The 14,986-nt window shown below is 44.0% G+C and overlaps 2 protein-coding genes and 3 non-coding genes across 11 annotated transcripts in view; 3 read left to right on the top strand and 2 right to left on the bottom strand.

Annotated features, from left to right (window-relative positions):
* Positions 1 to 6,871, bottom strand: part of LOC135104119 (palmitoyltransferase ZDHHC8-like) — a 47,917-nt gene extending 41,046 nt beyond the window's left edge. For 4 of the 7 annotated variants that reach the window (XM_064011130.1, XM_064011135.1, XM_064011131.1 and 1 more), the window contains exons 1-2: positions 2,031 to 2,209; positions 151 to 272 (exon numbers count right to left, since the gene is read on the bottom strand). In XM_064011130.1, the coding sequence (XP_063867200.1) occupies positions 151 to 272; positions 2,031 to 2,122 (214 nt within the window). In that variant the 5' untranslated portion in view covers positions 2,123 to 2,209. Of the gene's footprint in view, positions 1 to 150; positions 273 to 2,030; positions 2,210 to 5,015; positions 5,151 to 6,775 lie in introns of those variants that run through there. The other 3 variants (XM_064011132.1, XM_064011134.1, XM_064011136.1) reach the window with 2 other exon arrangements.
* LOC135104120 (lachesin-like) overlaps positions 5,896 to 14,986 on the top strand; it is a 342,384-nt gene continuing 333,293 nt past the window's right edge. The window contains exon 1 of the mRNA XM_064011138.1: positions 5,896 to 6,037. The gene's annotated coding sequence lies outside the window, so the exon portion shown is untranslated. The remainder of the gene's footprint in view (positions 6,038 to 14,986) is intronic.
* On the top strand, positions 7,226 to 7,298 carry Trnav-aac (transfer RNA valine (anticodon AAC)). Its single transcript has one exon. It is a non-coding gene; the product is annotated as a tRNA-Val (tRNA).
* Positions 7,755 to 7,827, bottom strand: Trnav-aac (transfer RNA valine (anticodon AAC)). The gene has a single exon. It is a non-coding gene; the product is annotated as a tRNA-Val (tRNA).
* Positions 10,016 to 10,156, top strand: LOC135104556 (U4 spliceosomal RNA). Its single transcript, XR_010270468.1, has one exon. It is a non-coding gene; the product is annotated as a U4 spliceosomal RNA (small nuclear RNA).

The raw sequence follows: 14,986 nt of genomic DNA, 5'->3' as shown, positions 1-14,986 counted from the left end.
CAATGAAAATCCCCAGCACACCATTCATGATCCTGAACTAAACCCTTAAGTATTTCACACACACACACACACACACTCTAACAAATGCTACTCAACAGAAACATGAACAACATTGCAGTAACATAAAGGAAAATAAACACCATATCTTACCTTTTGGTATAACTCCAGGATCCATGAATGTAGCTAAAGAGAAATTGAGCACCACAAAGAGTGTGACAACACCCTGATACACAGGGACGTAGATGCCCCATCTTAAGTACAGAGAGTAACATCTGAAATAACAAAACATGATATTAATGATCTAGGTGTGCTGAAATCATAATTCCTACTGCTCTTTATGTCTTATAATGTCTGATACAATGATATTGTTACTCCTGTCTGCCTTTATGTCCTATAACATTTGAAACAACCAAACCTGATACATGTTAGTGAACTGTGTGTGCTGAAATCCCTCCTTCTACTAGTCTTTATGCCCTGTTCATTTACTTACTACAAGGTTTGGTAGGAAGTGATTAATCAATAGGGACTTGCAAAGCTTATAGCTACTTGTAATGTGCTGCCCAGCATGGAGAGTGTCTAGATATAGCACAAAAAATTACTACCTAACAGGTATCAGTCTAATGAAGATGAGGTCCCAGTGCCCAAGGGAAGTGAGTGAGGCAGTGCTCTACTACACAAGGGATACACATTTCACTGGTCACTGAAACAACTGAAAGTGGATGGACACCTGTGGAACACAATTTGGTAAATTTGCAATTTCAACCATTACTTCCTCCTCGATCTCCCCCTCTTAAGGTAAACTAACCTAACATTTTAACTTCATAATCTGGGAGAGCTTTGCCCCCTCCCCCTGTACCCCCCAAAGGTAAACTACCCTAACATTTTGTAACCTCCTAAACAGGGCCTCCCCATAAGGTAAACTAACCTAACCTAAGATTTCGTAACCTCCTAACCAGGACCCCCCATCAGGTAATTTCTGACATGGTGAGATGGGGCTAGAAATGCTCCAAACACTGAGATGTTCACCCTGCAAAGGGCTACAGTTACATATGGTGTAATGGTTGAAACTGCAATAAAACCCATAATTCATAACAGCACAAAAGGCTCTGAGTTCAGTCACTCACAGGAAATGAATGGAGGAAAACTACACTACACAATCTCTCACAGGAAATGAATGGAGGAAAGCTACACACTATTTGAAACCTTGCAAACCTAGACACTGGACAACAAAAAGAAATCAACTCTTCTGATCCCTGAGTACTGAACCAATGGAGAGAAAAAATATATATATATATATAAATAATCCCTGAATAAGCAATACAAAAATAAAATTGTAACTGCTTTCAAATATAAATATGATACTACATCAAGGTTTCAAAGCCGAGATAATCCCTGCCAGCTTTAAGCCCATAGCCTTGAATGCATTGGTAAGTTGAGGAAAAGGAATGTCTGAGCCACACAAAACTGCCAGTAGAAGAGGGGGAGAAAAGTGGTCTCAGCCAAACAAAACAAGAGGGAGACGAGGAAAAGCTTAACAGAACGCAGAATGCAGACAAAACAAAAGGACACAAAGAACACAGCTGAGAGGATTTAGTAGAACACAAGAAGGATGAAGAGGGGGATATACATAACAGGATACGGAGGAAGAGGGCAATACACAAAACACAGCACAAGGAGGATACTCAGCACACAACACAGGGGGGAGGGGACGGAGAGTGACACACATAACACAGCAGAGAGAGGAGAAATAATACACAGAATCCAGGAGGAGGAGGAGAAGGAAGGCGGGTGGGCTCAGGACACTGGCCCGCCTGTGTGCTGTGTTTTCTTCTTCCCAGGCCAGTAGGCAGCAGCAGGAGGGGCCAGCAGGGCAGCCGCCCCCACTCTGACATACTGGGAACCCTAGGGGCGTGCGAAGAGGGCATAATAACCCTGTTCCTACATCAATGTACACCTGTTTACAAACCTGACAGGCTCGGGGGGTTAGTGTGCAGGCAGGCTTGGCGTCTCATTTCTCGCTCTATACTCACGGGTAGACGAAGAACAGAGTGGTGCAGGCTAGAAGTAGCGTCCAAGCACACGTGGCTGGTATAAACCGTGTCTTGGGCTCACAGCTGGGCATTTTATCCTGTATTTGTCATCTCAGCATCAAAACATGGCCGCTCCTTTCTCAGCCATAGACGACACAACCTCCCCGCGCCGCGGCTCCTCCTTGCTCCTTAGCATCGCCCCGCGCCGCCCTGGCCACCCCCGAGTCCCCGCGCCGCCCCGATAGGCGATCAGAATCTACTTAACGCTACAGAATCCTCCTATTAACTCCCTTACTTCAAATAAGCAAGTGTTTATAGTTGGATAATTGACATACAGCTTTTATTTGTTGTTTCTATATGATTTCCACCGCATATGTTTCCCAAGAATGGGAAAGACTAATAATTTTCACAAATGTTTGCCTGAGTGTAAATGAGTTGTTGTTGTTACCTGCGAACCGAGTAATTAGAATTTTCATTCATGAAACTGAAAATAAACTGAATGGCTTGTGTTCAGTGAGGAAAATATATTCATATAATACTATTATTAATATAATCTAGTGCGGAATCCTAACACTGGCGACAGTGTGAAGGTCTCCCGGTCACTGCCCACCTGATGCTGCCTTCCACTTGTACACGGGAAAATTCTAGTTTTTAAATCTCTTTACTCTCCACATACAAATCGGATGAGAAAGTAACAACTTTTCCTGAGGCTGAGTTATGTCTAGCCTGTCCTTATGTGGCAGCTAGGAATACTGAAGTCTCGCTGAGCATCACGACAGACAAATTCCATCAAGGGAGAGTCATGAGCGGTGTGCATGTCCGCGCGCGCGCTTGTGTCTGTGTGTGTGTGTGTGTGCCCGGTTGAATAAATCTCCGCCCACCGCCCCCGCCCCCGTCGTTGATTCCGCGTCCTTACAACAGGTCCTCGCCACTGGGCAGGACCGCGGTGCTACTCCCAAGATGTTATAATAGCCTTCGCGGGGCGTGGGCAGGAATGTGGCGGTGGGCGAGAAGGGAGGGACAGGAATGTGGCGGTGAGGGAAGGGCGGTGGGGAGGGGTTAGAGGGTGGTGTGTGGTGTACGGGCAGCTGCAGACACGCGTGTTTGCCGCCCACACGGAGGACACCAGTGCACAGCAACGCAGGCCGCCGTTCTTCTATCCCTGAATGCTGAAGGTGTGGGTGGAAGCCTCGACCTTATCGCGAAGGGAAGGGCAAGGGTTGGGGGAGAGAGGGAAGGGAGCCGAGGAGTGACAGAGATGAATGACCTGTCAGACCTCAACGGACGTGAGGGGACGGAGAAGACTGACAAATTAAAGTTTAAAGTTACGATATATAATAACTAGATTGCCCGGTAATATAGATCATGCCTTCCTATTATAGTTGTCGGAAAGTTGTTATAAGATAAAACGGTGCGTGGCATGTCACATCTGTTACTAAGAGGAGACTACTAGTCTTTTTCCCTCAGGCACGGTTTGTTTCTATGGCGCTGTCTGTGTCTATAGATGCTGTTCTGTGTTCTAACTCACTCGCTTTCGCTATCAAAAGCTCCGAGGACATTTGCTAGGGAGTATTGTTTAGTAACCTGTGCCGCCTGCCTTCCCAGCATCCAGGGGTGCGTTGTCCACCCTTGAACAACGCCCTGCCCCCGGGTACGTCCTCTGATGGACACCTGTATTCCCCCCCATGCCTTCCCCTTACCTATTACCGCGGCATAGGCATGTCACGTCGTAGGGCTCGTCAGAAGTGACTCAAAGCTAGATACGTTATCTGCGTGAACAGTCGGTGAGGATTGATCTGATGAGGCGCGGCTCACGCACAGGTCTCCACATGCATGACACGTGTTCCACTACCCACCGCCGCTGCCTCTTCCATTCCTGGCCAGGCTTTAATTTAAAGAAAATACTATTAAGTGCGCTTTCATTTTCCAAGAAGGGAGTGATGGAAAACGGCCTGACAAGGGTGCCGCCCTTGTGCAGGAGGACAGTGACCTAAGAAACATCTTGTTCGAGACAAAAAGTACTTTTGTTATTGAGACATTATTTACTTGTCGACTCCCTCAACTTCTTCAACTCCTTGGTTAGTTCCTTCGTCAATAGCTCCTTCATCGCCTTCATTAAAACTTCGTTCAGTATCTTCGTCAGCGCCTCCATCAATGGCTTACTTCCTATGAGCAGGGAGGGAACCATCGGTGTCCCAGCCCACTACGGGGAGGCCCTGCACTGTTCGACAGGAAGGTAGCCTCGCTGTTGGCGCCCTTGTTCAGCCTGCAGCCCTCAACAAGAAGACACGGCCGCGGCATAGCAACCTTCCTCCATAACAACGGCGCGGTATATCTTTAGGGCGTGGCTGGATGCTGCCCTGAGATACCGCCATCCTGCACACTCTCCTGCTGTAGTATAAGAGACAGGACGCTGCCACTCATGCATGTTCCTCCAAGGCGCCACCATAAGGGTTCAGACCAAGGAAACCACCAGACTCGAGCTGCCTTGGTTCAGGGCGTGGTGGGAAACTTTTCCTCCTGAAGAAGCTGGAGCTGCCACCCAGCAGGACAGGGTTGTCACAAAAGGTGTCCAAGGTTTTGTCGAACACACACACACACACACACACACACACACACTCACTACCATCATGACATTTTTTCGGGGTCACGTGTCTTGAACCATGACATCGTTCAACCACCACATGCTACTTGGACACATTTTAATGAAAATAAGTAAATATACAGATGGACATGTGTGAATACCACAAATGCAAGCACAGCACCTACACCCACTGGGAGCGGCGTCCCCTGTCCCTGGAAGTGACGTCATTCACAAGGCACAGGCTGACATTTTCAGTACACAGCGGGCTTTGTTTTCCTGCTGCCCTATGCCTGAGAGGAATGTCAGGGAGCGGCGCGAGGCTTTCCTTACAAAACAACAACACAACATACAGCACACAGAATGCCATGTCATCCCAGCTCGCTGCGACCTTCATACAATACCTGTAGTGTTACTAGTGCTTGGGTGATGAATGGAGACGATGATTCCTGTGTCTGTTGAGTGACTGATCAGCGGCAGGAGGCTGTTGTATGAAGAGTAAACAACGAAGTCTTTTGGCGCACTATTCATGCCTCTGTCTGTGAAGTGAAGAGTAGCCAGTGTTATCAGACAGCCTAGAGAGGACCTAAGGGCGTGTTGTTTGTTATTCCTTGTAATCTTTCGTGTGTTGTGAAACGTGATGATGTACCCTATTTGACTGTAAACGTGTGTATAGCTAAGATATGAAAGGAATATACAATAAATTGGTAAAGCGAGAGGCTAGCAACACAGTGAATTCGTATTCTGCACTATGTGATAAAAGGAAGAAAAAAAACAGCAATGAACAGTATAAATAACATGGCAGTAGGCGATTTTGAAAAGGAAAGTGAAGTGTTGAAATCCCATAAACATATATTTTTTTCTACTGAGAATGGCTGGACAGACAGGCAAGGAATTAAGCAGACAGAGACAGGCAGATAAATATGGGGAAAAACAAAACAGACAATGATTACATGACCATTACGACCAGTAGGAGTGATCTAGAGTTGGCACTATACACCATATTGTCTCCTCCAGTATCATTCATTGTAAATCTCTGGAAAAAAAAAATAATCATGGCAACACTGGCGATGGCAACAACAACAACAACAACAATGATAGTAATAATGATAACAACGATAATAACAATGACAATAAATTTCGCTAGATATATTTAAACACAAGAAAAGACTTCGTGAAACAAGAAGTATATAGTCATAAATTAAAGAGCCATATCGTATTAGTACACTGTGGGTCTTGTGACGTCATTTACCAACTGTCTAGGGAGAAAGGTGTTGTCGGTCGCCGGTGAAGTGTAAACCTCTAAAAAAACGGACAAATAACCTGCCAGAAGTGCCATGTCCTGTGTGGTCAGTGTTCCTGAAGGCCTGGCATTGCACGTGGGGTGAGGAGGGAGGCGTGCCAAAGTCGAAATAGGGAGGAAAATGTAAGTGTGATGTAATGGCCTTTTTTCCCCGCTGTTTCCGTTTTAGTCAGGTAGTGAACAAGAATTAGTTTTCATTGCTGCCACGTTATCTGTTCCTTCTGCTATGCTACGCTTGTTTTTGCTCTCCAATAGTTCCTTCTGATTAAATATTTGACGAGTGTGTGTGTGTGTGTGTGTGTGTGTGTGTGTGTGTGTGTGAAGTAGGGAACCAGCAAAGCACGGTTTCCTTGTTTCCTCCATTTTGCATCTGCTGGTTAACGAGGCTGTTTTATTCATTAGTTTTGTGATGTTTATTTATTGGGTTCTGTTTATTTGTTCTACTGTGTATTGCTCTATTACTTTTGTTTCGTTTTGTTGGTCATTCGGGGCTTGGTGTGTGTGTGTGTGTGTGTGTGTGTGTGTGTGTGTGTGTGTGTCAATTATTAGTTTCATCTTAACTATTATTACCTTTACCAGCCCATTTCGGAAATCTTTGCTATCTCCTAATATCTTGCTGATAATTATTCGCGGCGTGTGTGTGTGTGTGTGTGTTTGTTTATGGAGGCTACGTTAGGTGGGGGTGGGGGCAGCAGCAGTATCTTGTAACCAAGCCTAATCTGACGTCCTCACCTTACGTTCCCAATCTTACTACTACTATTATACTACTACTACTACTACTACTATACTACTACTACTACACCACTACCAGTACTCCTACTTCAACTGCTATACCGTTAGTCAGGCCTCGATCAGTTTTACCTTAATGGCATATAAATTCACCGTGCCACTTAAACTGGTGGATGAAGGGCGGTCACAGGGAGGGTGAGACAAGGCATCATGGCACGGGCGAGGGGGTAAGTGAACTGATACTCCCTTCTACAGACCTTAGAAGGGAATCATAATCTGAAACGCTTCGGCGCTTCGCCTCCATTACATTCCAAAGGCTCAACTTGAAGTTACACATGTTTATAATTGTGTTTTTGTGGTTCTCGTTACAAATTGCTAAGGTTTTAGATTATTAACAAGAGAAACACTCTTGAGATCTCAGCTAATCACCTCAGTGGCCTTTGAAAATAGTCATGGTGAGAGAGCAAAGCGTTTGTGAATGCAGGTCATGGACACACGCATGACTATAACAATCTACGTGTAATCGACTTACGGAACTTCAGATTTTTTTTTTTTCCCATTTATTTGGAATAAGTGTAACAAGTGCTCATGGTGTAGTGGTTATCACATCTGTCTAACACACAGAAGGTCCCAGGTTCGAGCCCTGGTGAGCACAATTTATTTAATCTCCCCTAGAATGACAAGTTTTTTCTACGAACGAGTATAATCCCTTCCACGCATCAACACGCTGACCGGCCAGTGTTTACGGTAGTGGCGGTGACTGGCGCACTCCCACGCCTTATATGGCTGCTGAGGTGGTGGTGGTGATGGTGGTGGCTTCTTCACACTACTCGTTTTCCGTTTTTCCGTGACAGAAGTAATGCAGGTGGTGTAGGGGGTTGGTATATTTCAGTCTTGATATACCAGTATGCCAGGGAATATAAATAGTAATTTAAGACCACCACCACCACCTCCTCTCTCAACCCTTAACACCACCTCAGATTTTGGGAGTACAAGTTTAGTGACAACCTCGCCAAGTGTCAGCTACGACGATGTTCAGATTCACTGCACACTCTCCTGTTAGCATCTCTATACATAACAGTGAAAAAACGAGAGGAAAAAAATAATAAATTGTGCTCACCAGGGCTCGAACCTGGGACCTTCTGTGTGTTAGACAGATGTGATAACCACTACACCATGAGCACATAACATAATGGTCTCAATCTCTGTGAAAAATTTCGTTGTTCCCTCGTCTTACTGTATTTTCTTAAATGTGTATGTATGAGGTGAAAGAGATGCATAGTTAAGAGTGTCAGGCAGCAGACAACAGGGTCAGATGCCACAGTGCTGCCTTAGGTGAAGATGAATTGGGTGAAAGTAGTATAGGAACATTGGTGGATGCACAGAAGACTTGAAGGGATGGTGTTATAGCTACTACTCATCAGCATGTATAAGTCTATCAGGAATGTGGAAGGCGAGAACCGGTGCAAGCTTCAGTAAAGATCGATGTAGTAGGAAGCGTAGCAAATCAAGACTGGGTATGGTAATAAAATAGAATGTTGGTGGATATACTAAAGATAAGAAGAGGTGGTCTTACTACTCATCAGTACAGCATTAAGTTTATCAGAATGTTGAAAGCGAGAAGCGTGCAAGTCTCTGTATAGATCGATGTAATAGCGAGCGTAGCAAATCGAGTGGCTCCTGTAATGAGATCAAACTGTTTAGCATGTTAACATATACCACTCAACAGCCGCGCTTATAAATGTATGCACTACCTCACCAATACATAGAATCATTAAGCATGCCCGGTAGTCACTGTAGAACGAAGGGCATACCACACTAAAGGGAACGAAAGGGAGAACTTAAGTATCGAGACATCCAAAATAGACTATGCAGATATATGAAAGAGAAGAGGCTCACCCAAAATGCACTACTTTTTATGAACAGGATGAGGCTTATCCTTCTTTTTTCACAGCCTTTCTTATGTTTATATGAGGTCGCTGGTCTTCGCTAGTCCACAAAACTGTCCTCCACCTCTTCTCTAGTCAGTCTTTGCAGTCCTCCTATCTCATCCTCTGCCTGTCTCCTCTCATACCACCTACGTTCTGTTCCATCGTTCTTCTGCCTATACATAAATGTGTGAGTCTGAATGATAAAATGTAAATAAGGAACTTTTACTCTTTAATGTTCTGGAGTGGTATAAATTAAGCAAAGCATCTTTAATGTAGGCATAGGAAGATAGGAAGAAGACACCAGATATACGAATGGTACAAGTTTATTATCTCTTAAAGTAAGAAATCTGTGAGCGTGATTGATAACATATAGATCCGTAAAGGGACGTTTCTACGGCAACCGCTAAAACCATAGTAAATATTTATCATCTTTATTTATTGTGACTGTGCTTCCTCTCTGTTACAATATTTCTTTGTCGCTGTAGACTCATTTTTGTTTTAGTACCATTATATCTGGAACTAGAATTAAAATATGAGTACTTAACAATGTCACTGGTTTTGTAGTGTTTTAGTCAAGTCATCCCTTAGACAACTCTTGTTCTACGGCGGCTCTTAGGAAAACTTGCACACACGCGAAGTCTTCCTCGGCTATTAGTCCCAGAATGTTTACCTGAAGTGCCGAATGATGGGAAGCGACATAAGAAAGGCCATTTAAATTATCGCGACTATTATGCACAGGTGGAGGAGGAAATAAATGTGCTGATATTCCTGTGTGTGTTGTTAGTGAAGGGGAGGTAGAAATATTTATTTAAGAGCTAAATGACGGGAAGTATCGTAAGAAAACCTATCTGAGCTATCGTGGTTCGTAACTATTATGTACAGGTGGAGAGGGAAATGGAAATGAGTGAAATTAATGTCTATTGTTCGTGTGTGTGTGTTACTTGTGAACGGGGAAGTCTGATGAATGTTTTATCATAGTTTGGCTTAAAATCTGGGTGATGTAGGAGGGGGGGGGGAGGAGACGGTGTTCGTTCTCTCAGGTGAGTGTCACGATTCCCGTTCTTCAGTTTTACTCCTGTATTGTTACATTTTAATTATTAGGCGCGTGTGGAGATGATTGGTAAGGGTGAATAGGAAGGGAATGGTTGTGGTAGTGTATGAGTGTGAGTGGTGTTACTTTGCTGGTTGTGAAGCGATGCTGTTGGCGTGCTGGCGATGCCGGCTTGGTTTTCTCCAGATTTTTTTTTAATAATATTAATGATATTTTGATGTTAACAGTATTTTTTCTAACTTTAAAGATGCAAAATATAAATGCAAAATAAATAAATGCAAATTAATGGGATTTTCTTATTGCAATACATAAATTTTGCATAGATTTTGAGGAGTTAGCGGGCAACGTCAGCCCCGCTACGTAAGAATCCCGGCCAGCGGCTTGATTGTTAGCTTTGCGCAGTGGCAGTATCGTAACCAATGAGGTTTAACCGAGGTGCGATTATTGCTAGTTGAAAACTTTTCCCAATACCCCGCCCAGACGACTTGAAATATAGTCGGCTGTGGCAATTTTTGTTAGCTCAATTATGAGCTACACAATGTTATCAATGAACAATTTACTAAAGGTAAAGAGTGTAGGCGAAAAATGCCGTGTACATTATTCTCTAGGATCTGAATTCGTAGTATCATTAGGATATATTTTTTTCTTGCAACAATTATAAGAGGCAAGGATAGTAAAACTGCAAACCTCACAGTGAGGAGCAGGTGGTTTCACCAGAAGGTAATCGTTGCTCACCAAGGAAGAATCCATCTAACTTCCTTGTCTTGCATGAGGCCTCAGGTTGGGGTGGAAGTGCCGCTGTCCCCGTTCAATCTCTCTCTCTCTCTCTCTCTGGGAACAGGACATGAGGCATAGTACGTAATTACAATCTAAGGACTCCAGACTCTATATAGAAAGGCAAGGCAAAGAAGCTAAAAGCAAATCAATCTTTGCTGAGCAGTGAATACTTTCTGTTGACACAACATACTCAAACTCCGCGGTGACAGGCTCACCCTCCCATCTTTCCAGTATTGTCTCTTGCAGGCCCATATTCTCAAACGCCTAGCCTTCACCACGACTGTCTTAAAATGCCACAGAGATGATTAGCAGGGTTCTCAAGAATGTTTTTTTTTTCTGTTAATATTATAAATACCTTGTTAATCTGTCACTAGAACTGCAAAAATACCCATAAAAGCCCTTGTCACTTGAACTACAACCTTCTGAAAATAATGCGGCTGGAAGTGTTTCAGAATAAGGTCCATATTGAGGCCTGTGCAGCAAGGGATGGCCGTGTGTCCGGGTGCCGTGCTCTTGGTGCGACGACGCCAAATAGTAGCCGGGTGGTACCTGGGAAAGAGAGAGAGAGAGAGAGAGAGAGAGAGAGAGAGAGAGAGAGAGAGAGAGAGAGAGAGAGAGAGAGAGAGAGAGAGAGAGAGAGAGAGCCGCAAATTAGATATCTCTATCTCAAATTATAAACAAAATAGAGTCTACTTTCCTCTCGAATGGACAATCGTAAAAAAGAAAAAAAGCAAGGCGGTCTGCCCGCCTCCTTTCGCACTCTTCTACTGTACTTAATTTTCATAAAACCTTTCTCTTCCATTCACGTATTCTTGGTTTCCCCCCCCCACTCTCTCTCTCTCTCTCTCTCTCTCTCTCTCTCTCTCTCTCTCTCTCTCTCTCTCTCTCTCTCTCTCTCTCTCTCTCCCGGTTTCCTATGGAATGAAAAACGTTTATCTAGCCTCCATTGTGGGTCGAGTCTCACTTTCCTTAACAGCAGAGTCAGCAAAGACATCACCTCGCACGTACTAGCCACCAAACACTTGAGCACCACAACAACAAGGAGGTACGATACATTGACGAAACCCTGGACTATTACTGTAGTGCCGCTGAGACCCGTGAGCTGCCTTGTGTAGGTTGACAGGCATTTTGAAGTCTCCTTTTCTCACGTTCTGATGAGTGTGACGGAAGCTGTGGAAGCTGTGAAGTAGGTGAAGCTGCAAGATCTACACGTGGCGGTCCTCGCATAAAATAGATGACTGTAAGGGAAGCTACGGAGTCATAAGAACATAAGAGCATAAGGAAACAAGGGAAGTTGCAAGAAGTTATCAGACTTCCACGTGGCAGTACCTGTATGAAACATGCTTACCTATTTCTGCCGATCATCTCCCATCCATAAATTTCTCTGATCCATATTGACTCTCTCTCTCTCTCTCTCTCTCTCTCTCTCTCTCTCTCTCTCTCTCTCTCTCTCTCTCTCTCTCTCTCTCTCTGTGTGTGTGTGTGTGTGTGTGTGTGTGTAACAATTTTTCTTTCTCATTTTGCCTTCATATCAACCTTCTTTTCTATTTTACTTTTATTTCTTTACCTCTCACCAGTGTGTGTGTGTGTGTGTGTGTGTGTGTGTGTGTGTGTTGCCAGCGTTGTGTAAATGTGTTAGTGGTTTGAGTGAACGCGTTATGTGATTTGCCGTGTGTGTGTGTGTGTGTGTGTGTGTGTGTGTGTATGTGTGTGTGTGTGTGTGTGTGTGTGTGGAGCGCGTCAAAATTTATAATACAGCAATAGCACCAGTGGTTTTAGTTGACCGCAGCTTAACCCACCACACACTACAGCTGTATTCGTAAAGGGATAGAAATGATGCATGTATTGGTGTTGTGAATGCCGATGTAAAGCAGGTGACGCTCCGACCAAACACACACACGCGCAAACATTATTACCGTGAATACTAATACGGTGCGCATGCATTCATCATTGTATTAATTAACATTACTCGGTGAAAAAAGGTTAAATCATCGTATTCATGATATTTTTGTAGTTGTTTTTGTGGTGTTGTGTGTGCCTGTTTTTTTTTTATTGTTGGTGTATTGTCTCTGTCTGTCTGTCTGTCTTGCTGGCTGTGGTGGAGGGAAGAGACTAACACACCTTACCACAGGCACGCGGCCGAAGTGGTTGTGGTAGTGGTGTGGTGCTGACCGTGGTAGTAGTGGTGGTGGTGGTGGTGGTGGTGGTGGTATGTGAGCAGCTGTGTAACTTGTAAACTGCCCTGAGGAAAGAAGCCTTTGCCTATCTAGTAAATTAAGTGTACTAGCGTGTGCAAATCGTCTATTAATTTTACCACTTTGTTTACTGGTCTCGTTCTTGTCGCCTCACGCCCAGCTAGTGCCTCAGTCAGGGGACTCTCCTAGCTGAAGGAGGAGCCGGGAGTCTTTTTGTTTAATTTGAAAGAGAGGAGTCTGGCTTAGGGCGACAAGAAGGCTGATAAAAGGCCAGCTGAAAGTGATAGTTCCCATAAAGTATAGTCCAAAGGGTTATCCAAAACTCGAAACAGCTCAAGTCAAAGGGAGGAGGAAATACAGAAGGCGGGAGCTTCAGAGTTTATCACTAAAAGGTACGAGTTTGAGGTGGGGTTTGGGTGTGAGCGGGCCGCCCCTACAGGTGAGCCGCGCCCTGCTAGGTGAGGTAAGGTTGGGGGGAGGACAGGATGATATGGCTGGGGATTACAGGTATTATGGGCGTGTAAAAGTGAGCCACTCTTGCCGTGCTCCTGATTAATGTTCATTAGCGGGTGACGGTGAGCGGCGCCAGGCGTGTGGCTTCATTAATTACATATCAGTAGCCCCGTGTGGTGGAATGAGCGACACGCCCTCCAAATACTGCCCCGCCCCCGCCCCTGCCCCCGCCTCGCCTCTCCCCTGCCTCTCTTACCTCATTTATCTCACTTGCCCTCTCTTAACACCTGAACTACCACCCAAACTGATTAAAAAGAGGAGTATTAAGACAACTCTTTAACTAAAATGGCTTACTTTCTATTCATTTATTTATTTATTTATATATATGTACGTATTTATCTGGGGTGTAGTATCGCGGTCTGCTGGGCTGTCGCTTTCCACCAGGGGCCGACGGTGCTGTGTGGTGTGTGTGTGTGTGTGTGTGTGTGTGTGTGTGTGTGTGTGTGTGTGTGTGTGTGTGTGTGTGAATGAATGTATGGTGCTTTGTCTTGGGTCATCTCTTGTGGGATTGTCAGCTTTATGTATAGATTTATTTATTTATTTACTTATTCATTTGCTTGTCTTTATATCTGTGTTTTACTTGTCTTTTTTGGTTTAGTTAAGCGAGTTTTCCAACATGATTTGTAACCTTGTCCAGTTTCCTTGACACGTTAAAACAAACAAACAAACAAGCAAACAAACAAACGCGAGGCAGGATTGCTCAGTATAGATTCGTGGACAGTTGTAATACACAGTAAGCGGACACACACACACACACACACACACACACACACACACACACGGGCATGGCGGCTCCCGTAGTGCATAGCTGTGGCCTTTAATCTGCCTGTGTCTGTGTAGTGATGGGAAGGTAGAGTAATACTGTACCTGAATACCTGCTTTGATGGTACCTTGGCTGGAGAGAGAGAGAGAGAGAGAGAGAGAGAGAGAGAGAGAGAGAGAGAGAGAGAGAGAGAGAGAGAGAGAGAGAGAGAGAGAGAGAGAAATTACCACTCCTCTCCATCTCAAAATATTTGTAATTAGTAAATAAAATACAATAAAAAAATAGATAAATGAATAAATAAAGTTGAGTAGAAAATGTTTTCAATCACGTTGCCTTAACATTATGAGATCTAAAAGCAAACACACACACACACACACACACACACACACACACACACACACACACACACATACAGACAGATCGTTTATTGACCACAAGTTACTGATGTACAATGTAAATACTGTTAAAACTGCAGAAAAAAAAAAAAGGATTTACTATAAAGAAAGATATTGATAACTGTAGTCCACTGAAAAACACATAATACTGAAATTGATAACGAAAACACCAAGCTGCAATAACACACACACACACACACACACACACACACACACACACACACACACACACACACACACACACACACACACACACACACACACACACACACGCCTGGAGGAGAGTTGGCGGCAGTGCTGAGGTGATGAGGCGAGACACACATGTACAGTAATTATATATGTTTTAATTTGAGCTTCAGTTGGGACGCGCGTGTAACTTTATGGAATGCCGCTGATTTTGACACCCAACTTTGTATTTTATCAGGGAGAGAGAGAGAGAGAGAGAGAGAGAGAGAGAGAGAGAGAGAGAGAGAGAGAGAGAGAGAGAGAGAGAGAGAGAGAGAGAGAGAGAGAGAGAGAGAGAATGTATTTATCACAATTAGTCATCTTGTCTATTTATTCATTTATTTATATACTTTTTTTTGTGTTAAGAAGTCTCGTCAAAGGCACAGAAATAAACAAAATAAAAAATAAAAAAATAAAATACAGAGATAAGTACAAACTTATAAAAATTACATAAAAAAAAGCCCAAGAGAAACTAGTACAGGAGAACCAAAAT

This window comes from Scylla paramamosain, chromosome 10, assembly GCF_035594125.1.
Source record: "Scylla paramamosain isolate STU-SP2022 chromosome 10, ASM3559412v1, whole genome shotgun sequence".
NCBI lineage: Eukaryota > Metazoa > Arthropoda > Malacostraca > Decapoda > Portunidae > Scylla > Scylla paramamosain.
The sequence above is the reverse complement of the archived record's forward strand: the minus strand, read 5'-3'. Positions and strand labels throughout refer to the sequence as shown.